This window comes from Schistocerca americana, chromosome X (assembly GCF_021461395.2).
Source record: "Schistocerca americana isolate TAMUIC-IGC-003095 chromosome X, iqSchAmer2.1, whole genome shotgun sequence".
Taxonomy (NCBI): Eukaryota; Metazoa; Arthropoda; class Insecta; order Orthoptera; family Acrididae; genus Schistocerca; species Schistocerca americana.
Genome location: NC_060130.1, coordinates 576085033 through 576109324, shown reverse-complemented (window position 1 = coordinate 576109324; position 24292 = coordinate 576085033). Strand labels below are relative to the sequence as shown.

The 24292-nt window shown below is 43.5% G+C and overlaps 1 protein-coding gene across 1 annotated transcript in view; it reads left to right on the top strand.

Moving 5' to 3' along the window:
- The window catches only part of LOC124555122 (cytochrome P450 4c3-like), a 189288-nt gene that overhangs the window by 99218 nt on the left and 65778 nt on the right, over nucleotides 1-24292 (top strand). Inside the window, exon 5 of the mRNA XM_047128927.1 lies at nucleotides 11808-11877. Coding sequence (XP_046984883.1) covers nucleotides 11808-11877 — 70 coding nt within the window. The remainder of the gene's footprint in view (nucleotides 1-11807; nucleotides 11878-24292) is intronic.

Here is a 24292-nt window from a genome sequence, read left to right as displayed (position 1 = left end):
GGCATGTCCAATTCATAGTCAGTAAACCACCATGGCCAGATGAGATGGCGGCCGGCCCGGGAGTAAGGGGTGGGGCAGTCGACGGCGTGGTGGAGGCATGTGTGGCCCTTAAGTGGATTGAGCCGTCCATAGAAATGAAAGCACATAGGGATACTCGGTCACACTCACTCGGGAGTGTGAGGTTGTGTGCAATGTTGATGTGTAAGGGACTGTCCGATGGCAGGACCTCAGTATCTGTCAAAAGAATGAGCACTATAGAAACGTTGTTCCCTCAGTGCGGCAGCACGCTACAGGACAAACTGTTAGTAGGTGTGTGTGTGTCTTCAATCTTGGAGGTGAGGGCGCAAAAATTGCGCAGAGTGAAACAGGGGGCGAGGTCAGGAAACCAGCAACAGTGGTGAACAATCTTCAGTGGAAGAGGTGTGCGGTGATGTTGATATGATCACATCTTCATTCTCGATCAAGGATGGATCATCTGTAGAATCCTACTGCGGCAGTGTGAGACCATCACGGTAGACGAAAGCCGGTGTGCGCTCTTTAATCACGATATCAAAATACATGTCCCCCCCCGTCACAGGACCTTGTAGGGGCCAAGATAAGGAGGTTGAAGAGGCTGCCTAACCGCGTCATCACGCAGCATGACGTCGGAGCAGTCGGAGAGTGTGGTGGGAACATAAGTCTCAGGCGGTGAGAGGAAATGGCCCAATCAGATCAATATGTACATGACACAATCGTCCTGCGGGAATGTCGAACGTGCTCAGAGGCGGGGAGGTGTGGCTGCTGATCTCGTTGCGCTGGCAAGCGATGCAGCTGCGTGCCCAGGTTTGACAGTCCCGTTTGATATTCTTCCAAACAAAACATTCTGACACGAGACATGTGGTGGTTCGAACGCCCAGGTGGGTTAAGTTATGCAGGCATCGAAAACCTGTCGGCGCAGCTCGGGTGGGAGCAAAGGGTGTAAGGTGCCGGTCGAAGAATCACACACACCTCGTCGGAAACGCCAGGAAATTTAGACTTTGTGAAAACAAGTGACGTTTGTGGGTCTCGTAGGAGAGCCTGAGAATCTTCAAAAAAATGGCTCAAATGGCTCTGAGCACTATGGGACTTAACATCTGACGTCATCAGTCCCGTAGAACTTAGAACTACTTAAACCTAACTAACCTAAGGACATCACACACATCCATGCCCAAGGCAGGATTCGAACCTGCGACCGTAGCGGTCGCGCGGTTCCAGACTGTAGCGCCTAGAACCGCTCGACCACAACGACCGGCCTGAGAATCTTCGTCAGAAGCTTGGAGGAGGGCCAGATCGGAAAGATCAACGATATGGGAAACAGCAAGAAATCCGCAGCGACCTTATCTGCACCCCTGATGTAACGGAAGTCGGTTGTGAGTTGAGAAACCAGGTCAAAGTGGCGGTAACGTCGAGGGGGTGGGTCCTCAGGTGGGTTGCAGAACGCTTCTGCCAGTGGTTTGTGATCGGTGAGGACGAAAAACGAACGTCTCTCGACGTCGGGGCGGAAATGTTTGATTGCCTCATAAACAGCAAGGAGCTTTCTATCGAATGCGGAATATTTTCTATGAGCTGTAGATAGTTTCTTGGAGAAGAAATGAAGCCGAGAAATCATGCCACTCTTGCGTTGTTGCAACACTGCTCCCACCGCGATGTCGCTGGCGTCAGTAGTGATGAATAACTCAGCCGAGGGGTCGGGGTAGGCGAGCGTCACAACGTGAGCTAAAGAAGTCTTCAGAGCCTTGAAGGCCTCTAGCATCGGAGCAGTCCAAGAGACGGGTTTTATACCGGAAGTTTGTTTGCCTGATAGCGAGTCCATCAGGGGTGCCTGAACAGCGGAGGTGGAAGGCAGACGGCAACGGTAGTAATTGATGGTGCCGAGGAAACGGCGTAGCTCTTTGTAAGTAGCTGGGGGCGGCAGAGACGTGATGGCCTGCACACGAGATTTGAGAGGCTGTATTTCATCAGCGGAGACGGTGTAACCTAGGAAGGAGACTGACGCCTGGGGCAACTGAAACTAGTCTTTGTTGACCTCGACACCGTTGGAGTTCAAGGTCTGGAGGACCATAGACAGATGATTTTCATGTTCCTCCGCTGAGCTGCTTAAAACGTCTATGTCGTCCAGATAAGCAAAGCAAAACTGGAACTGTCACAAGATAGAGTCAATGAAATGTTGCCACGTTTGCGCCGCATTCTTTAGGCCGAACGGCATGAAGTGATATTGAAATAAACTGAGTCGCGTGATAATAGCCGTCTTAGGAATGTCTTCCGGCGCCACGGGAATCTGGCGGTAGACGTGTTTACAGTCAATAACACTGAACATTGTGGCGTCCGATAACATATGAGTGAAATCATTGATGTTCGGCACCGGATAATTGTCCATGATGGTACGAGCGTTTAAGCATCTGTAATCGCCGCACATGCGAAAAGCTCCGTCGTGTTTGGGGACGAGGTGGATTGGTGAAAACCAGTTGTTGTCTGAAGGTTGCAGAACATCTGCCGCCAAAAGTTCATTAATCTGCTGCCGGGCCGCGCGCAACTTGATAGGGTGGAGGCGTCGGACCTTATGCCTAATAGGAGGGCCGGCAGTGTTAACTATCTTGTGTGTCATTCCATCAGTGATGGAAGAAACTGAGAACTGCACATGACATTGGTTAACGTCCTGGTACTGAGTCTTCGGACGAGTAGGGCACGACGAGGTGTAGCCGTTAGCATGAGTGGGGAAAGATAGCACGAAAGTCACATGTCTCTTATGCAAGCGTGGCGTGCACTTAGGTGGAGGGGGAGGATGCGCGCGCAGCGCCGAGCGAAGGGGAACGTGTAGCGACTGTCCACTGTTAACCTTGCACTGGACAAGTGGTGCGGGCGAGAGCAGCGCTGGCGTCGCACATGGGGCCACAATGGCCGCTGGGTCACGTGGCCGGTGAGTGAGAGAGGGGGAATGCTTATCAACATGCGCAGTAGCTGTCCGAGAGGTGGGTGTGGTCGAAACGCGCTTGCAACTGTCATTAGCACCACTGTTTGAAACACACGGCACTGGATGAGGCGAGCGAGATGGGGGGGTTGGAACGTCACATCCAAGTAAAGTTTGTGGACTAACCTGGTGAGCCGGCCGATGTGGCCGAGCAGTTCTAGGCACCTCAGTCTGGAACCGTGCGACTGCTACGGTCACAGGTTCGAATCCTGCCTCGGGCATGGATGTGTGTGATGTCCTTAGGTTAGTTAGGTTTAAGTAGTTCTGAGTCTAGGGGACTGATGACCTCAGATGTTAAGTGCGATAGTGCTCAGAGCCATTTGAACCAACTAACCAGGTGAGAGTTCGAGCTACGCTCGGCTGAGCAATCTTGTTTAGGTGGCAGCGCCATGGATTGCAGTTGCAGAAGCGAGGTACGAGCCGCAACAAGCTTGCTATACGTGGATACGATGCATTGTTTCAGCTTCTCGTTGCCCTGGCGGAGTTGCGTCGCTGAGTCGTATTCTGAGAGTAGGTCGGTAATGTAGGTCACAATGTTGTGGTGGAAACAGAGTGTTGGAAATAGATGTGGGTGCACAGTATGAGAGCGTTTGTAGGATGGTGGAGCACTGAACCCTGTACAGCATTCGCAGATAGTTCATAATGAGACAGAAAATCCATACCAAGGATCAGTTCATCGATGTCGGCAACGGAGAACATCCACGGAAATTGTAGAGAAGGAGATGGAGTCACCGTAACCTTTATTGTGCCTGATGTAGGTAACGTTGACATGTTGACAGCTCATAGAAGTGACTTCATCTGTGAAGGAGTGGGTGGAGCCATCGAAGTAGGTATGATCGACACGTCAGCACCAGTGTCGACCAGATGCAATGTCAGTCACATGGAGACGACCACTCGGCCTGGCGGACAAGTGAACGGAGTGTTATATAAGAGAACACCTGTTAGGTTCCCCGCAGAACTCGGCGTCTCTTAGTTCCTGTGGTTGGCGTTTGGGTGTTGGCATGGCAAGAGGTGGAGACTGCGACAGTGGGGGCAGCTTGTCTTTGTTGATATGTTCTGGTAAATAGACCAGTACGTAAGGTGCGTGGGCGATCCTGAAGTGCTTGGACAGCGGAGAGAGTGAGCGGACACTGCCAGGAGAAGTAGATGAGGTGATGGTGGAGCACGCCCTGCCTCTGTTAGCTGAAGGTCGGTATGCGGGGGTGGCTGTGCCGACGAATGGTGTGGAATGAACCAGCTGATGTTGCTGCAGCAGTGAATACAACTGGTCAGCGATGCATAGGCGAGAGCCGATGGACTCGAACGAGTGTGGTAACAGATGGATCTGTAGATTGGTAGGTAGTTTGGCAGACCACACAGCCTGTAGCGTGGCGTCAGGCATGGTATGCTCGTTCACGAGCAATCGAAGGTGGCGCCAGAGTTGTGAGGGGGTGTGTTCCCCCAGGTGCTCCTCGTAGAGAATCTTCATTATTAATTCTTGTGGCGAGCAGGCAAGTCGTTCCATTGTAGTCTTCTTTGCAATTCGTATTTTGATGCAGGCAGCGTCATAAGGAGCAGGTCACAAATCAAATCCGACTGGTCGTGGAGGTGTGTGACGAGGCAGAGAAACTTTGAGTTGTCGTCAGACACATGATGTAGCTCGAACAGATGCTCGGCGAGTGCGAACCGCGATGCTGGGTTGTCTTTGTATAAGGGTGGTAGCTTCGGCAGGCTGCCAGGAGGGGGTGACGATGGTGGCTTCGGTGTCTCCTGGGGTAGTGGCTGAACTGAGGTTAAGTCAGAGGCTGGCGCGATAGGCCCGGGTTTAAACCAGGCAAGCGAATCCGTAGTAGCGGCAGCTGGCATAGTTGACTGTGTGTCACAAAAACACGGAGCAGCAGGCACGGACGGAACCGTGGAAACAGGTGGATGGACGACACATGAGGGGGGCCCAGAAACTGGACCGTGAGTGATGAGTGCTGGTTGGAAACGACCCACTTCCGGAACAGGGTGAGAGACCGGCGCGGCAGACACAGGTGGTGCTGTGGGAGCGGCAGGCGGTTGAGCGACCGGAAATGGGGACCCCTGAAAATGAGGGGGGGGGGGGGGGAGGGCTCGGGGGTTGAGAACGCCACCCATGTGGAAACTATCTGATGCATAACATGCCCGTAGCGCATGTGGAAGGGCCCTGAGGCTAGGTAAGGGGTCCATGTTACGCAAAACACTGAGTTGTGCATGTAAATTAGACAACTGGAACACCACGTGTGTGGAACAGATCCGGCGTGACTTGTAGTAATGGCGGCGTAGCACACGGCCCGACAGTAACTGATGCAGCATGCTGGTGGATGGCCAAACACATGTTCAAATAGAGATCACTTTGTTCTTGAAACACTCGATTAGAAGAGACACAAGTCGAAATATTTTTCAGTTCACATTTCACTGTCGGGTGGGCATAATCTAGTGACATGAAGCCTGAGTCCATTGTTTGCTCTTACAGTGTAGTTGTCGACCGTTGAAAATTAATGAGGTTAGCACACGGCATTGGTTGAGAACGCGAATTTCTGTGCGTAAATAATGAATACGCTGTTGGTGAAGAAACGACGAAACTCGGTGAGCGGGGTTGTGCTTCCACATTTTCGAGTAAGGCATTGTTTGGCATGGTCATTGTGTAGTGCATATAACCTTTTGCATAAACACTGGCGTGGAAGACGAGAAACACGAACGAACTGCGGGGTTACCACTATTGGAACGGGATTGGTAATCGGGATATAGAAAACTTAATCCCCATATATGTCGTAGCTTGTATATATTTACACTTGATACTGCATCCATACAGAATGAAGTATAACAAAGAACTGACTAAAGTAAAGATGGATGCTCGACAGAGCACTTACAGTTTACAGATATTAAGCTGCTGGTTGATACAAACTATTGATGACACATATACAGCAACTGATGCCGTAACCAACATACACCAAGTAGGATTTCATGCGAATCAAAGCTGCTGTGAGTAAGTTCTCACACTAACATCATACATGGAAGCAGGATTTCAAAAGAAAAAGAAAACCTCAGTGGCATTTATTAACTTCGCAACAGCATATGACACCATATGGTTGGATGGAGTAATGTATAATCTAAATCACACCCTTTCAAGCTCGAGAAGATGAACAAATACTTACTAGTGATCTACGAAAGCTTGACCAATATTACAAAAATCAAAGACTTTGCCAGAAGCCTAATAAACCAGAAGTCAGCTCATTACAAATAACCGAAAAAGAACTGAATGTAATCTTCAACAACAAAAACGTACAGCATAGTTGACAACCTAAATATTTGGGTGGGCCTCTGAAATTAACAGGACAAAAGCTAAAATCAGAAAATAATATGTTTAAGAAACTGGCTGGTGCTAGCTGGGGGTCTACTGCTGACACGTTGAGAACTACAGCACAAGCACCCAATTATCCTGTACTGATATCCTGTTCTCTTGTATGGAATAGAAATAGCTATGTCAGTAAAATGTATATCCAATTAAACAACAAAATGCGGACCACGACAGGAACTCTTAAATCCACACCAATAACCAAATTTCTGGTGACCTCAAGGAATACCACATGAATGGACAAAACTCAAGAGATCCACAGATCAGTTCATGAAACAGAGAACAATTTACTTGAGACTGACAAAAATCTAGAAACCAGTCTGGGTCAAAAATGGCCAAATCACCCCACAAAGCTTTGTTCCAAGAAAAGAATGGAGAAATCACTGGACATCATTTCGTTGTCATAAGAAGTTAAATAAGGCACATTCAACCTTTAAACCCTCATGAGTGAACCAACTGAGGAAGATACAGAGCACCCTCAACCATGTCAGAACTGGTCATACTGTGACCAAAGCAACACAATGTAAGTGGGGAATGAGTGACTACGAACAATGCAACTGTGGAACAACAGAACAAACATTGGACCACACTTTGCATGATTCCCCAAAACGACCATCTGTGAGCACCTGGAAAGCGTGCAGATGAAACATCTGCAATATTCACTGTTTTGAACTGTCTTCTTGTACCTTGCATCAACTTGTGAGGATTTTTCCCTACCTAATTCACTAAAACTGAATATAATGTAGCATAGTGTGGCACGATAGATGCTGTATAAAGAACTATTCCACATGTGCTTGGAAAAAAGTGACATTTTTATTTAAAACCGAATTTCTACATAAAAGGAACATGAATTAGTGAATTAGACTCACGGATTAATGGATTCATTGCGCAAAGTTACCACCTTGACCCAGCGTATCCACCAGTGCCACACGGAATTCCTACCAACACGAGATGCAGGATCAATCATCTCTCACAGGAAATATCAGTGGCAAGGTCAAGAACGGAGTCTATATGGCTATCACACATGAATTGACAGCGATGATGGGCAGACTTTTATGGTACACATGTGGTCGCAAAATGCTGGCTTTTGGAATGTTTTGCAGTGTGAACTTTCAGTTACTCATTGGGTTACATAGCAGCTGTAGAGATTGCATGCAAAGGAGGAACATTAAGCATGATGGTAAGCGTCTCAGTCTCAAACATGTTATCATGTGGCATGTCTGTTGAGCCTTGGGCGTTTGACTGAATTGATGCTGACAGCACAAGGAGAAGAGCCAAACTGAGGGAAGCTAAGATAGCGGACGCCTCACCAGATCCCAAGCTACCTCCTTCAAGCTGGTAGCCAGCGACCATAGTATCTAGTCACTTGGCAGAAATGACAGCTTGTGGCGGAAGTTGGTGTGCAAAGAAAAAAATTTGCTGCGTTAGCAGATGGCCACAGCAGTCTAGGAATGTGTGCAGATGGTAGGAGTGATGAGCGGCTAAGAGCCACCACAAAGTCCCCCCCTCCCCCCCCTCCAACACTCTCCTCCTCGCCATGAGAGCGGAACTCAGATAATGGGTGAGGTGACGATTATGAAAGCTTGTAATAGTTAAATGATGTTGTCCAGTAGTTAGGCAGTGGTTGGTGGTGTCGACACTCCAGATACCAGTCATGCAACAGAAGCAAGCACCAGACGTTCCAGTGCTACATGTGAGGTGAGTGGGGCGGCCAGCTGTCAGTAGTGTCGGCCAGCTGTGAGACAGTGTGCTCCAGTGTAGTGCCAATGGTGAGCACGAGTGATGAGTAAGCTGGTGGTATGGGGAGGAGGGACAGGAGAGATCAGACCTGTTCAGCCTGGTGCTGTATCCTGTGCTGTGCACACAGGTTTGAGGAGGCGCTGGGCATGGTTTGAGCATGGGTGGAGGAGGCAGGGTCATGGTGGCATTGCTGTGGGCTACGAGTAGGGGCTGACGACTGGTTGACCAATTTTGAGAGATGAAGACACACATGCCATATGCTGTGGGCATACACAGCTGGTGTCTCCACAGTGAGGATGGGTGGTTGCAAGTCTGGGACATGGCATTGCTGGCATGTGAACTAATCCTGCTGTGGGACAGAAAGGGTTGGTAATGTGACATTAGGGTTGCAATTGGCTGCTGGCGGTGGCAGAGGGTTCTCGGCTCAATTTCGGTGGAAGCAGTATTGGTGGCAGAGGTGCTGACCCCATTGGTGGGTCTAGTGTCATCAGCAGCACTGGCTTCAGCTGTGGCATGCACCTGCATGGTTCCGACGAACATGGTAGGTGGGCTGCGCGGCGTGAGATCTGACAGTATATAGGCAGGCTTCAGCCTATTGATTGAAATGCTCTTAGTGGTGCTGCAGATATGTCTTGGAGTTCCGCTTCAGGACCTGGTGGAGACAGGAGTAGTGCAGACAATGCGGGAGCTGGTGAACATCAATACACAGCACAAAATGAGTGCATCAGGTGAGGTCGCCATGAATCAGTGTCCAGCATTTTCCGTGGCACTGGGGATGGGTGGGCCGCAGGTGGGTCATATGGTCCTGCAAGATGGCGATGAATTAAGGCTGGATGTTGTCTGTGGACAGGTCAGCGGGGTCTAGGATGTCACTCAGCATGACGAGCAGCATGCCATAAAGAAGGTCAGAGGCTGATATCCCAAATGGATCTTGCGAGCGATGTGGCGCCTTGGAAGTACTAGCAGCAGGGCAGTGATCCACCTGCTGTTGTGGCAGGCGAGAGCAGACTTCAAGTTATGGTGGAGCCATTCCACTATGCCATTGGCAGCAGGGTGTAGCTCGATGTCAGATGCAGGTCGACACTGCAAAGGTCTGTCAGTGCCCAAAAATGGCTGATTTAAATTGGTACCTGCAGTCCATTGTGATATGGTGGTGGCAGCAGAAATGGGCAATCCTGGGAAGACGGAAGCAGTGGCTACCATGGCAGCGGTGACATTGGGTATCGGCGTTGCCTGAGGCCAGTGGGTGAATCTGTTCACTATGGTAAGGAGGTAGTGAGCCGATTATATCCATGTGAGCATGAGTGAAGCGATGCCTGACGTCTGGGAAGGTGGAGATTGGTGCGTGTATGTGGTGGCTGTCCTTCATGCACTGACAAGAGAGGCAGTGTGGAGCCAGGTCCTGCAGTCCCTCTGAATACCTGACTATAGGAAACGTTGCATTACCAGAGGAGTTGACGTGCACATGCCAGAGTGTGTCAAGCTGTGCAACAGATCAAATGTGACCTTACAGAAGGCAGTGGGCCAGAATAGGCATGGTGAGCTGGTGGACACATCACATGAGATACTGCTGTTTGAGCTAGGAGCCGACATATGTTGATGGTGGAGCCTGGAAGCAGCACCCAGCGGTTGCTGGGGGAGTTCCAGATCATGTTCCTGGCCGGTGCTAAGTGTGTCGTAATCCAAAGAAAATGCAAAGGCGGAAGTGTGGATGAGGCGGCTGGTGACAATGTTGTCAATTCCAGCGACATGACATATGCCAGTAGTAAATTCAGAGATGAACGACAGCTGCTGGAATTGACGTGGGGAGCACTGGTCATAGTCTTTTGTGAGGGCAAACGTGGTAGACTTGTGGTCAGTGAAGACTGTGAAATGATGAGCCTCCACCAATGGCCGAAAGTATTTGATTGCCTCATAGATGGTGATGAGCTCTCTGTTGTATGTGCTCCAGGGTTGCTGAATGGCAGAGAGGTTGCTGGAGAAGAAGGTGAGCAGCTGCCATGTGTCGCTGAGATGTTGCTGCAGGAAAGCGTTAATCGCTGTCTGGCTTACACTGATGGCAAACGGGGTGATGGGGAGAGGGTGGGTGAGCAAGGTAGCATCCGCCAAGGCACAACAGGCACCAGAGAAACTGCTTTCCATTTGTGGCGTCCACAGGACTGACTCGTTGCCCTTTGCTTTGATGGCATGAAGGGCAGTGGTGAGTGGCTCCTGCATAGCAGCTGCATTCCTCAGATGCTGGCAGAAAAAGTTAAGCGTTCCAAGGAAGCAGCAGAGATCCTTGAATGTCTCTGGTCGAGATATTTCGAGGATGGCTTGCACCTTGTCGGGCAGGGGATGTGAACTTGTTGGAGAAGATGATGTGGTCCAGGAATACCGCCTCGCTGGCACCAAGAGTGCAATTTCCTGTGTTGATGATGAAGCCAGCGTTCTGGAGGCGTTAAAAATATTTTGGTTATTGTGGACGTGCTCACAGTGTTCCTTAGGCATTACGGAAAAAAAGAGTACATGGTTCATGTAGGCGACACAGTAGGGCAAGCCTCGCCAAACACTGTCCAAGAAACGCTGCCATGTTTGGACAGCATTATGGAGGTGGAAGGTCATGAAGGTGCTCTCTTAGAGACCAAATGGCGCGATGATGGCGGTCTTCTGGATGTTCTTGGATGCGACTGAAATCTGTATGACAGCCTTGGTGGAGTCAATTGTGCTGAAAATTGTACCCCAGCCAGTGTGTTGTTGCAGCTGTGTAATAGTGGCATCGAATAACAGTCAGGGGTGCTATGGGCCTCTAACTTCCGGTAATCACTGCATGGGCGCCAGGGGCCATGCTTCTTCTTGGAAAGTTGAAGAGTGGGCACCCACGGGCTCTTCAAAGGATGCAGCATGCCAGTGGCAAGCAGCTCGCTAAACGTGGCCTAGGTGATCTTGAGTTTGTGCGGTGCAAGAGACCATGGCTGGTAGAAGATGTGTAGTCCAGGGGTGGTGTCAGTGTAGTGGACACTTGAATGACAGACCTTCTGAGGCGAGCTTGACGGGATTGTGAGTGCAGGAAATTGCGCCGGGAGGTGAGCATATGGGCTGGATTTATGGCACCTGTTTCACTTCGAAGAAAACAGTGAAAAAATGGTGCACCTTATTAACCTCATCTCCCTGTATTGCTGTAAGCGCCAGCTGACAACATCCAGAAGCAGATGGCGGTGCCTGATGAAGCCCACTCTGATAATAGTGTCATGACTTCGGTGGCTTCTGAGACAAGTTACTCACAACTTTCTTATTACCCGTGACAAACCTGTATTTACTCCGCAACATAATTTTAATGGCGACCTCTTATCATCTGTATAGTGACTACATATGAGCTCAATAAAATTTTGCACCTAAAATCAGTGTAATAACAATATCAATAAAAATAATAATATCAAATGTTGCCATAATCTTTATTCTTTGTTGTTTTCCTTTATTTTTTTCATGGACCAAACGAGTTATATTTCACGAAAAATGTATTGAAATATGGGCTATGTTAGGTGAATTATGCTATGAAAATATATTAAGTATGAAAAACTGTAGTATTGTGGATAACAGTAGATACTTCATACTGATCTGAAAGTGCCATTCATTTAAGAACTACAGTTGACATAGTTTACATAGCCTGTTTTTCTGTTATACTTTAAAAAGAAAAAAATTTAGCACATGAAATCTGTAGTACTCATTTAACTTCTTTTACAGAGACTGCTATGGGAACATCAGTTAATGCACAAAATGGAGGCGAGGCTGAATATGTTGCAGCTGTCAAAAGGTGAGTTAAGACAAGAAAATATCTGACATGCCAGTCTTTGAAAAGTAATCATTATTCCATTCATTTACAGGACACTATTTCATTTCAGGAACTGTAATGCTAGAACCTAATTTCTTTCCTGCGCCATTTTAAAATACCATTATTACAAAGACCTTTTCTCGAATGCACCAGATTCTGATGAAATGAGTGAAATGAGTTAAATGTGCAACAGAAACCTCACCAGCAGACTTTATGTTATGAATATATCCTGCCGAAAATGACATACACAATGCCTGATTAAAAGTATCTGGACATCAGGCTGAAAATGACTTACACGTTCGTGGCCCCCTCCATTGGTAATGCTGGAATTGAATATGGTTTTGGCCCACCCGTAGCCTTGATGACAGTTTCCACTCTCGCAAGCATACGTTCAATCAGGCGCTGGAAAGTTTCTTGGGGAATGGCAACTCATTCTTCACTGAGCGCTGCACAGAGGAGAGGTAAAGATGTCGGTCGGTGAGGCCTGGCACGAAGTTGGCGTTGAAAAACATCCCAAAGGTGTTCTATAAGATTTAGGTCAGGACTCTGTGCAGTCCAGCCCATTACAGGGATGTTATTGTCGTGTAACCACTGCGCCACAGGCCGCGTATTATGAATAGGTGCTCAATTGTGTTGAAAGATGTAATCACCATCCCTGAATTGCTCTTCAACAGTAGGAAGCAAGAAGGTGCTTAAAACATCAATGTAGGTTGGCCTGTGCTGTGATAGTGCCACGCAAAACAACAAGGGGTGCAACCCCCTCCATGAAAAACACGACCACACCATAACACTACCGCCTCCAAATTTTACTGTTGGCACTACACACGCTGGCAAACGACGTTCACCGGGCATTTGCCATACCCACACCCTCCTATCAGATCGCCACATTGTGTACCGTGATTCGTCACTCCACACAACGTTTTTCCATTGTTCAATCGTCCAATGTTTACGCTCCTTACACCAAGTGAGGTGTCGTTTGTCATTTATGGGCGTGATGTGTGGCTTATGATCAGCCGCTCAACCATGAAATCCAAGTTTTCTCACCTCCCGCCTAACTGTCGTAGTAGTTCAGTGGATCCTGATGAAGTTTGGAATTTCTGTGTACTGGTTTAGATAGGTGTCTACCTGTTACACATTACGACACTCTTCAACTGTCGGCGGTCTCTGTCAGTCAACAGACGAGGTCGACCTATACACTTTTGTGCTGTATGTGTCCCTTCTCGTTTCCACTTCACTATCACATCGGAAACTGTGGACCTAGGGATGTTTAGGAGTGTGGAAATCACGTGACACCCTGTCACCTGACCATGTTCGAAGTCTGTGAGTCCCATGGAGTGGCGCATTGTGCTCTCTCACGATGTCTAATGACTACTGAGATCACTGGAGATCAATGATATGGAGTTCCTGGGAGTAGGTGGCAGCACAAGGCACCTAATATGAAAAACGTATGTTTTTAGGGGTGTCTGGATACTTTTGACCACATAGTTAACAGAAAAGGACAAACAGTGACTTCTGAGCCATATGTGATTGAAGTACCTACAGTAAGATTAATAGCATATCCTACCTAATCTCTCCAGATGTGATGGGAACCCAACACAACTCTCTGTTTGCCAAACGTTAAAAAATTATAAAATATATGCTCTGCAGACGCTTGCCTTTATTTTCATTCCGTCTTTGAGAAAGCATAACATATCTCAGCAACATTTAACGTCTGTTCAAGCCCTGTCTGAGCTTATCTTATTCAATGTATGATTTTATAAAGATTTCCTTCATAGAGGTTTCCTTATGATCTTCTTATTCCTCCATTTTTGAAGGTTAATTATGATTATCTAAAGTTGTGATAATAGGAAGTTCTCAGATCGGTATACATCTATAAAGTAGCAGAATTTACAAAATACTATGTACTGAGAGCTTGCTGAATACAGGGATACGTTGTGAGATCTTTGGAACAAAACGTATAATGAATAACTTGGTTAATTAGAAATATGTGTGATATGTATAAAGATCATCAATCTTCTACCACAGGCAGTGGAACTATGCTCTGAGAGAGTGATATAAATGAATAAATGAAGTAAACTCTTGTAGGTTATGAGTATACGCTATTTTTTCTTCTTCTTATTTTTCATCTCAACATTTTGGTACTACTTCTGGGATCTTCTTCAGGAGGCTGAACTTTGCTTTACAAGAATGTTCAGTCTTTTGAAGAAATCTGATCATCTGGACTGCAATGTTGAGTCAAAGAAGAAAAAGACAAGCAAAATTATGTGGCCCAAAACTTAAAAAAAATTATTTATTCATAATGGCCACAAAGGCATGTAGGCAGCTGTTTTTTTGACGGAGTACCTCAAAAAAGTGTTGTCTGGACCTAGGTTGAAGGTTTTTCAGAATGTAACATGGAAGAGATTGCTGTGAAATTTGTGATACTTATAATGCGCCTTTCCAGGAGAGCCTCTGTTAATACCGAGAAGTAGTATGCTTATCTGGTTGAAGTCATCAGCCTCATCTTGACATTGATCTAGGAAACTTATTAAACCTAATCAATTGGACCATCTTATCTAGCAGTTCCTGCATTTAATTCACAGGGTGGGGAGAGGTGACACTGTTGATAGATCCAACTCATCATCATCATCATCAACATAAACAACTCAAATATCACACTACATTGCACACACACTCGTCACTTTTACCAATGGTAAACGGTTACATTTATGATATTTGACATTCTACTAAGCAGAAAGGGTTGTAATCATCAGAAACATAAATAAATAAGCATTCTTCTCCCACTAATTACAGTTAAACGTGTGGTAGAGGACCCTGAAGAGACCATGTGTGAAGCATCTACGAACTATTGTTAAGTGCATGGCCAGCTGTACATCCCACATCCCATTGTACCAATTATTAGCGGTTTTTCCCATTCCATTTACATATGGAGCATGGGAAAAATGATTGTTTAAATGCGTCTGTACATGCTGTAATCAATCTAATCTCGTCCTCAGGATTCCTATGTGAGTGAGACACAGGGGTAGCAGTATATTCCTAGAGTCGTCATTTAAAGCCGGTTCTTGAAACTTTGTATGTAGGCTGTCCTGGAATAGTTTAAATCTCTCTTCAAGAGTTTTACAGTTCAGTTCTTTCAACGTCTCTGTGACACTCTCCCGTGGGTCAAACAAACCTGTCACTATTTGTGTTGCCCTTCTCTGTACATGTGTAGTATTCCTGTTAGTTTTATTTGGTATGGGTCCCACCCATTTGAGCAAAATTCTAGGATGGCTCGCATGAGTGAGGTTTTAGCAGTCTCTTTTGTACACTGATTGCATTTTCGTAATATTTTACCAACAAATAAAGTCTGTCATCCACAACTGAGCCTATGTGATCTATCCGTTTCAAGCCCCTATGGAGTATTACACCCACATATTTGTATGAGTTTTCCGACTCTAGCTGCGATTCACTGATTTTATAGTCATACGATACAACGATTTTTGGTTTTGTGAAGCTCACAGTTTTACATTTCTGAACATTTAAAGACAGTTGCCATTTATTGCTCAATTAAATATTATCTAGATCTGACTGAATATTTGCACAGCTTCTTTCCAACTGTACTTTCTTGTAGATGTCTGCATCATCTACAAAAAGTCTGAGGCTACTGTTAATATTACCTGCAGGGTCGTTATTATACAACAAGAACAGCAAGGAACCCATCACACTTCTCTGGGGTACCGATACTCCCTAAGTTACTTCTATTTCTGTCAATGATTCTGTATCCAAGATAACTCTCTGCTTTCTCCTTACCAAAAAATTCTTAGCCAAGTCACAGATTGCACTTGTTACCACATACGATCGCACTTTTGATAATAAAGCATGACACCTGTTATGATTCTGCAGAGTAATTTATTTAATTATTTTCTATATAAATCTCTTTTTCAGTACATATATTGTACACAGGATATTGGACAGAAAAACTTTTTAGCTATTGGTTTTACAAACATAAAACATACATGATTCAAATTTTTATAACATATTGGATCTATACAGTTAATAATTATAAATTTTATTAACTACTGTATATTTTTAACTTATTTCTACAATTAATGACATGAGTTACTTTTTTTTTTGCATAGGAGCACAGAGTGATCAATCACATCAAAAGCTTTTGTTAGGTGCAAGAATAAACCTTAGGAGATTTTCCTGTGGTTGTCCACTGCATTTAAGATATGGTATATCAGATTGAAAGTGGCTGTTTCAGTTGATCACTCTGATCTGAGTCCACGCTGACATCCAGAAAGAATATTATTCTTGTTGAAGAATGTAGTCATTTGTGAAAGGAACACTTTTTCAGTAATTTTTGAAAACTCTGACAGTAGTGACACAGGCCTATAGTTACCCATACATTGCTGATCACCTTTTTTATGTACTGGTATTTATTTTGCCATTTTAAGTTGCTGTGGGAAGACACCATATGATGAATTGCATATGTATAATGAAGGAGAGAGTACGTGTCTTGCTGTTATTTTTATAATATAACTGGAATATCATCAATACCAGATGAATAATTACTCTTCTGTGAATTAATGGTATTTAGCAGTCCTGTTGAGTCTATTGGGCTGAGTAACATTAATATATTATTTATTTAAATAAATGAAAGCCCTTACAATGTTGTATTAGCTGGGTTACCAAATTTTTCCTTCACTAATTTTCCAGCAACAGTTGCACAATAAGAATTGAAGTTGTTTGCAAGTGACCTAGGATCAGTGACATTCTTGCCATCATGCGATATCACAATATTTTTGTAAGTTGTCTTCTTCCCCATTGATCCTGAACAGCTTTCCACATGGACTTAGTTTTATTGGATGACTTCAAAATATGTTTGTCATTTTCCTAAATTTTTGCGTCTCTTATGTATTTTTTGAAATAATTAAGAAAATTTGGACTGCCGTTAGTTTTTGAGTGCAGAAAAAGTTCCTGCTGGCTTTTACAAGATACTGCAACGTCTGATATAATCCAGTTTTTTAAAATCTGTCTGTGCTTCTGGAAATCACTTTCCTTTTGTGGAAAAGCTATGTCAAAGTTATGCTTCAAAATGTTAAAAAATTTCCATTTTTTCATTGGTAACAGAGGTATCATATACTTCTGTCCAAGATTGTTCGCTGATACTGGAAGTCATAATCTGCCCCCTCCTTACTACTTTCGTATATTGTCCCCATTAAACAAAGTCCAGTCTAAGTAATTAATAAGCTAAATCTTTTATGAAGATCTGAGAGGAGCATAGATTACAATAAGCTTTCTAGCTAACTTGGCTTGTCATGTTGGGATGGCTCCAGTTCTTCTTCTGTAGGGATCTGATTCTTGAAGGTGAAAATCTCATATCAGGTCCTCATGGTTGGTTTGAACTAAACAAATCTAAAAATTGTTGTTGCAGCATTAATTTTTACGTAAATATGTTTTCTCACATTTATTATATCATACAGTACTTTGATTTTTCACATTAAGAAAGCCGAAACTACATTGCTCACTACATTGCTCGCACAGAAATGCAAAAATACGTCTGATCACATCAGAAACAAGCTTACGACTCCCACAGTTATACCACATTTTTATTTTATTTTATTTTTGTTTGTTTCCTAAGGAACCTGAGAGGTGTATGAGGTATATACTATCATGTTGTCATGTTGTTAAACTGCATCGTCAGGATTCGCTTGCAAATTACATGTAAATTGATGATTAATGCTTCGTTTTAGGAGTAGAAAACGGCTAGTGAATGGCAGACGAGAATATCTTATGAGAAAAGACCCTGTTTACCTTTATCACAATGCTAAGTTTTGTTCACTACATGTCGAACAAAACCAGTTCATGAATGCAGACATAATAAACTTGTGTGGAATGCAGTTAATCACATTGTTTGACATTCCAAATACGTCACCTCAACTGACGATGAAGAGGAGACAGCCACAAACGTTCGACAATCCGCCTAAAGCTGTAAAACACTCCTATGGCACAAAAGCAGCTAGTTCAACTCTTCACGTATCAGTGCCAGATTCATTAGAATCGTCAACACAGACCTGCTTTGACGGTGAAGTGGTAAAATTAAGTGTAGATATTCATGTTTAGAAGAAGTGCCTGTAGTATCAGAATGTGCAGATCGCTAGACTAAGTGCAAAACTGTTATGGGACAAGGAAAATGCCCATAATTTGAAGTACAGACAGCAACAGAATCTGTATCAGGAGGGTCAAGTGAAGATTAACAAACAAATTTTGAAGACTATAGGTTCCCAATATTTAAAAAAAAGATGTGCTTGGCTTGTTGTTAAACCAGATTAGCATGCCATCTGTAAGATGGAAAGACATAACTAAACTGCTTGCTCTAAATTTATTATATTACAGCACTCAGGCATACAGGTTTTGTCAGAATGTTTTATGTTTCCATCAATGTGTACATTACAGAGGTACGTAGAAGGCACAAGAATAAAATGTGAGATAAGTGACAATTTGTTCCACCTTTTAAAGGAGAAGGTACGGTACAGCATTTCTCCAATACCGATAAACTAGTGCATATGTCACTGGATGAAAAGTCTCTAATGCCAAATTTAACATATGACAGCATTTCTAACAGAGTTATTGGCTTTGAGGACTTGGGTTTACACTCACAGTATATTTCTCCCACTATTTGGCAGTTGCTTGTCCACTTAGAATAATATAAAGATGAGGGTCTAACTTGCGGCAACAGGCGACAATGAGTAAAACACAGTAGGCGACAAATGGGGTGTAGATCCCTTTTGCATGTAGAGGTACATGTCTGTGCTGCTTATGTGGGAATCTATGAATCTATGTGTTTATATTCCGTTGATATCAACGTGGTAAGCTGCAGTTCTATCCCAACGCCACAAGTGTTTCTTCGCGAATGTATTGTAACTTGCCACTGGATTCATGAGTTTTATGCCTACTTCCGCTCATTTTAGAATCATTTTTAGAAATATCTATGTCTTCTGATATTACACAAACTCCTGGAGGCAAAAAAATAATTCAAATATTTCATAAATCACGTAGGAAAGGGACGCAAAACAAACACTACGCTTACGACGCATCTGAACGTCTCCTTTCTCACCGCGTGGAGCGCTAGGGTCGCTCCAGCTGTCAAACGGTAACAGCTTTTGCATCAGTAATTGTCGCGACTGTTATGTTCATCGGGGTAAGAATAAGGGGAGATGGCGCTACGTATCCCAGCCGTACTACGTTTTGAAGTCATGGGGCCGTAGCTCGCTGCCATGACACTCTGACCAAAACATTGCCAGTGTGCTATAGCGCTGCGTGTATTACAGTCGCTAATTGCACCATATACGCATGTAACGTCATCAGATTGGTTGTTTCAAAGTTTTTGTTTAAAATAAAATCTCGTAAAGGCGAAATTCCGCGTTTCTTCTGATTAAAAATAGTTTTTAATGTAATATTACGAATAGTTAGTCTTCAATGTAAACGATACAATTTTGTTAATTCGGTAATAAACGTGTATCACAAACCAAATAATAGAAACTGAAAACTAAGTTAGCTATACCCTCCCTCCAAAGCCCCCTAAATACATCTTGTTTGTAATACGTACTGGGCCATTTCAGTTACGTTACACTACTGGGAAACACTGTTCATTACCACCAATATTTACTGAAATACGGTACATAGAATGGCAAATCTACACAGTGTCCTGTTTAGGCCTATACTTTACGCCAGTTAATGTAGTGTTAGCTTTTAATTTGGTACATGATGAAGACAAAGTGAGTTACTCAACACTTCGATTATCGACGATATGTACGTATTATACTGAAACGTGAACTTGAAAACTAAGAATTTAATTATTTGAATTAACATACCTTTTGCAAATGTTTTGGCTGTGTAGGGAAAACTGATGGTACAGAATTTTCTCGGAGCCTTACTGTTGAAAGGGAAGTTCGGTCTACGTCCTCTCCTCGGAAATGCTGAGAACATATAGTGCTCCATTTAGACGCACGCCAATTCTTCCTCCTCACGGCATTCTCCCACAGAGCTTTCCGACTTGCATTTTTAGGAAATCTAAAATCATACAGGAGAAAAACACGCTATAGTACATGTACCGATGTAGCACACGTTCATTCACAGTGAAGTTGTAAAATCACACTTAACGAGACAACTTACACATGAAATGTTATTCCCTCCGATTTCGCATCACAATCAGAACGATTCGTACATCCGAACACCACACAAGTCACCATAATAGCGCAAAATCCTTCCAAAAGCGAGCTACAAGCCTATAAGCTTACAGCAGCAATGTTTTGGTCGGATTGAGATGGCTACCCTCGGCTTCACATAGCTTCGCAGCTGTGACGTCACGGCGTCTCCCTCTATTCTTACCTCCATGGTTATGTTAGACTGTGCCCACACTCTGCGGGAATAACAATATTCCAAAGGGCTTACAATTTTTCTTAACAAATGGGTTTCTACTAATTTCGATTATTATTTCATAAATGAATCCAGAAATAGTAAAAAGTATAGGATTGCGTAATTAATAATAGAAATTTTAAGTGTGCCAGTAATCCGTAATTTTAAATGTTTCTAAAAAAGACAATTTTAACTATAGGCTCTACATTCAAAACTAGTACTTATCGATTATAACATCGAAACTAAAATATTTTAAAAGTAATTCTTTTCCATACATTTTAGCTTGAAATATAACGTACTGTGTACAAAATTATATGCTGTAGTATATCGAGATGTTGTAACAATGGAAAATTGTACTGAAATGCAGGAGGATCTGCAATGAATTGACGCATGGTGCAGGGAATGACAATTGAATCTCAATGTAGCCAAGTGTAATGTGCAGCGAATACATAGAAAGCAAGATCCTTTACCATTTAGCTACAATATAGCAGACCAGCAACAGGAAGCAGTAATTCCATAAATTATCTGGGAGTAGGCATTAGGAGTGATTTAAAATAGAATGACCATATAAAATTAATCGTCGGTAAAGCTGATGCCAGACTGAGATTCATTGGAAGAATCCTAAGGAAATGTAGTCCGAAAACAAAGGAAATAGGTTACAGTACACTTGTTCGCCCACTGCTTGAATACTGCTCACCGGTGTGGATCCGTACCAGATAGGGATGTTAGAAGAGATAAAGAAGATTCAACGGAGAGCAGCGCGCTTCGTTACAGGATCATTTAGTAATCCCGAAAGTGTTACGGAGATGATAGATAAACTCCAGTGGCAGACTCTGCGAGAGAGACGCTTAGTAGCTCAGTACAGGCTTTTGTTGAAGTTTCGAGAACATACCTTCACCGAGGGGTTAAGTAGTATATTGCTCCCTCCTACGTATATCTCGAGAAGAGACCATGAGGATAAAATGAGAGAGATTAGAGCCCACACAGAGGCATACCGACAATCTTATCTTTCTTGCCACGAACAATATGAGACTGGAATAGAAGGGAGAACCGATAGAGGTACTTGTTAGGTACCCCGCGCCACACACCGTCAGGTGGCTTGCGGAGTATAGACGTAGATGTAGATGTAGAAAATTTTTCAGAAAAGCAGCTGAGATAATACTGACCCTTTCAAAATTCGAAAAATAATATTGGTATCGAAAACTACTGTTGAGGAAAAGTAATGCTAGAGGAAGAATACCCATTGCAAAGTGTTCAGTATTGTTCTGACTATAACTCCATTTGTAATTAATATTTTTTACATTGGTCGAAATGTGATTTACAGATATGATTAGTAATTGCGAAAAGTTGGTCACTATAGGCGGTATCAAAGTATTCTGATGTACACTTGTACGTTTTGACACATGCCTGATCAAGGAGAGTGACATTAGTTTTTGTTACATGTGTTGGAAAGCTAACACTCAGACATAGATTGTAAGCTTTTATAATATTTAAGATCTTTCTCTGTAAAAGCTATGGCTCAGAAAATCAATATTAAAAACTCCACACACTACCACTGTTTTTCCAGTTGTCTTGAGTTTACCTAATGCAAGGTCAAATTTTTGGGAAAAAAATCACTTATTTTGCTAACAGAGATCTATACACACACAAAATAACGTTGTTTTTTTTTTTTTTTTTTTTTTTTTTTTTTTTTTTTTTTTTTTTTTTTTTTTTTTTTTTTTAGATATAACTCAACAGTTGAGATTTGAAAGTCTCTTTCACAATCTAGTTTGCATACAGAGGCTACCGTTAACTAGGGCTACTTTGTAATGGATTTTAGTATTTTCCTCGTTTTCTGAAAAGCCTTAGTGCATTAAATAACTAAATGTAAGTAAATTTGATAGATTTGACCTTCCTCTTTTTTAATATGAAAGGCATTTTCTTCTGTAAACATTCCTTGCCAAGGGAGCCTCCATTGATTTTGTCCCAGTTTTACCCCATCGGTTGGAGTAAGATTGGGAGAAGTTTTTTTTCAAGCTAAAATCAATAAATAAAGATAACTATCCAAATGTTAGAGTACCAACTCTTTATGAGGATCAGTATTGGCTCCATTACAATGACATAAAAGTAATTAGAACTCAGAAATTAAAAAAAAAGACTAATTTGACACATTAACGAGTTTGAGAAACTGTGAACAAATACAAAAGATACAAAATCACGAAAAAATTGCAAGTAAAAAAATAGAAAAATGCATCTGATAAAATTCAGTCTATTTTTTTCAGTCCAAAGTCTTTTACATAAAAAATACCCCGACGACCAACTTTCTCCGGCGTGCTGTTGATTTGGATAATGTCTTCTGCAGTATATTGTAGGACATCTTCTTTCTTGAGCCACTTCCATTTGTTTCCACATTAGCCATGGTGGACCCCATATAAACTGTCGTTCTTTTAGTGACTCATCCTGGATACAGTTTACTTTCGTATGTGACAATTACATACATTCTCTCACACACGTTCTCTGTTTGGTCCTCACGGGACGTAACAAAGGGGGTTGGACCAGGCTTATCAGTGTCTTCGGATCCATCTTCTTCATCCAGAACACCCATGGTTAGACTATCATCTGATTCCGCATAAGGCACAGACGACGAGCTCTCGTCGGTGTCACTGTCTGTATCCTCTTTTTTTACTGTTGTCTTCGTTAGGTGACGAGCACTCTGTGCAGTTTTAGTTCTTTCTCTTGAAGTGGATGAATCGTTCATCCTAGAGGCAAGAACGTCTTCTGCAGAAATGCTCTTTCCTGCAGGAACATTTACTCTTCTGTGTCTCACCGTTTGATGCTGATGACTGAAGTGAGATCACGCATTTCCACAGCTTCTTAAGCAATGTTGGGAATTGGGTCTTGGGTACAGAGCTGCCGGCTGCCGCCTCTTTCCATTTCCCAAGGATCTTCTGCCATTCTACTTTTAAAGCTCGAAAGTAGTGGCAATGCAATGAATTTTATGTTGTACTCTTTACACAACCGGAGCACTTCAAGACTGATTTGCGAGCTCAGGCTGTCACCTGTAATAAGCTTAACACCATCTTGTCGTTTCAAAATAGGCGGGTATAATTGGATAAACCAGTCCTCAAAGCACTCACTGTCAAACCATCCACTGTTGGTTCTGTTACACTAGCTCCCGGTGGCCCATTTTCCGTCCGTGTGTCCCACAATTTTTCGGCATTGTAATTTACGTAAAGGGAGGCAAGTGTTCCTGCTGCATGAGCACATACCATTAAGGAGGTACATGCTTTAGTTCCGTGTTTGTTCTGGATACTTTGGGCTCCTTTTAGTAATTATTTTTGAACATCCTGGATTATCAAGTAAGTTAGCTTCGTCATAGTTCCACACATTCTCAGGGTAACACCTTCAATCTCTTTCTCCAAATTGTCAAAGAATACATTCAAGATTTCTTCACTGTTTGCTGCTGTTGCATGCGAGATCTTTTTTGCAGTCCCGTGTGTCAAAATAGCACTGTTCCTTTGCACAAATTGCCTTGCCCAGTCAATTCCACGAAAGTTGTTTTTAAACCTGGCTTCCTTCCTGCGGCATCTGTCAAGGTGTGCCTTTACCGTACAGCGGAGGTCGAATGTCCGCATCAGGAATCCAAAACGTGATAAAGCTACTGCATGGAGACAATCGCTCCTCCTCTGACTCTGTAAATACACTATGCCTGCCAACTGTTCCCCCATGCCTTTCTTTAACTTTTAGTACTAGGGTGTCCTTTCGAATACCATACTTTTGAGACGCCTTGGTTTTCGTTTTAATTGCATTAATAGCCTCTTGGAGACTTTCCTCTTTGTAGTTTATGTATAGCCTTAACCTAAGGGACTGTTTATATTTCCGTACCATACTTTGACGGTTCCTAAAACAAAAGAGATAATCAAAATCAGTTAAAACGTATGTGTGGGGTAACTTCGGGACAGTCCCAGTACCCGCCTGCGTATGTGAAAGTTTGCAGCGAACTTATAACAAGTCAACA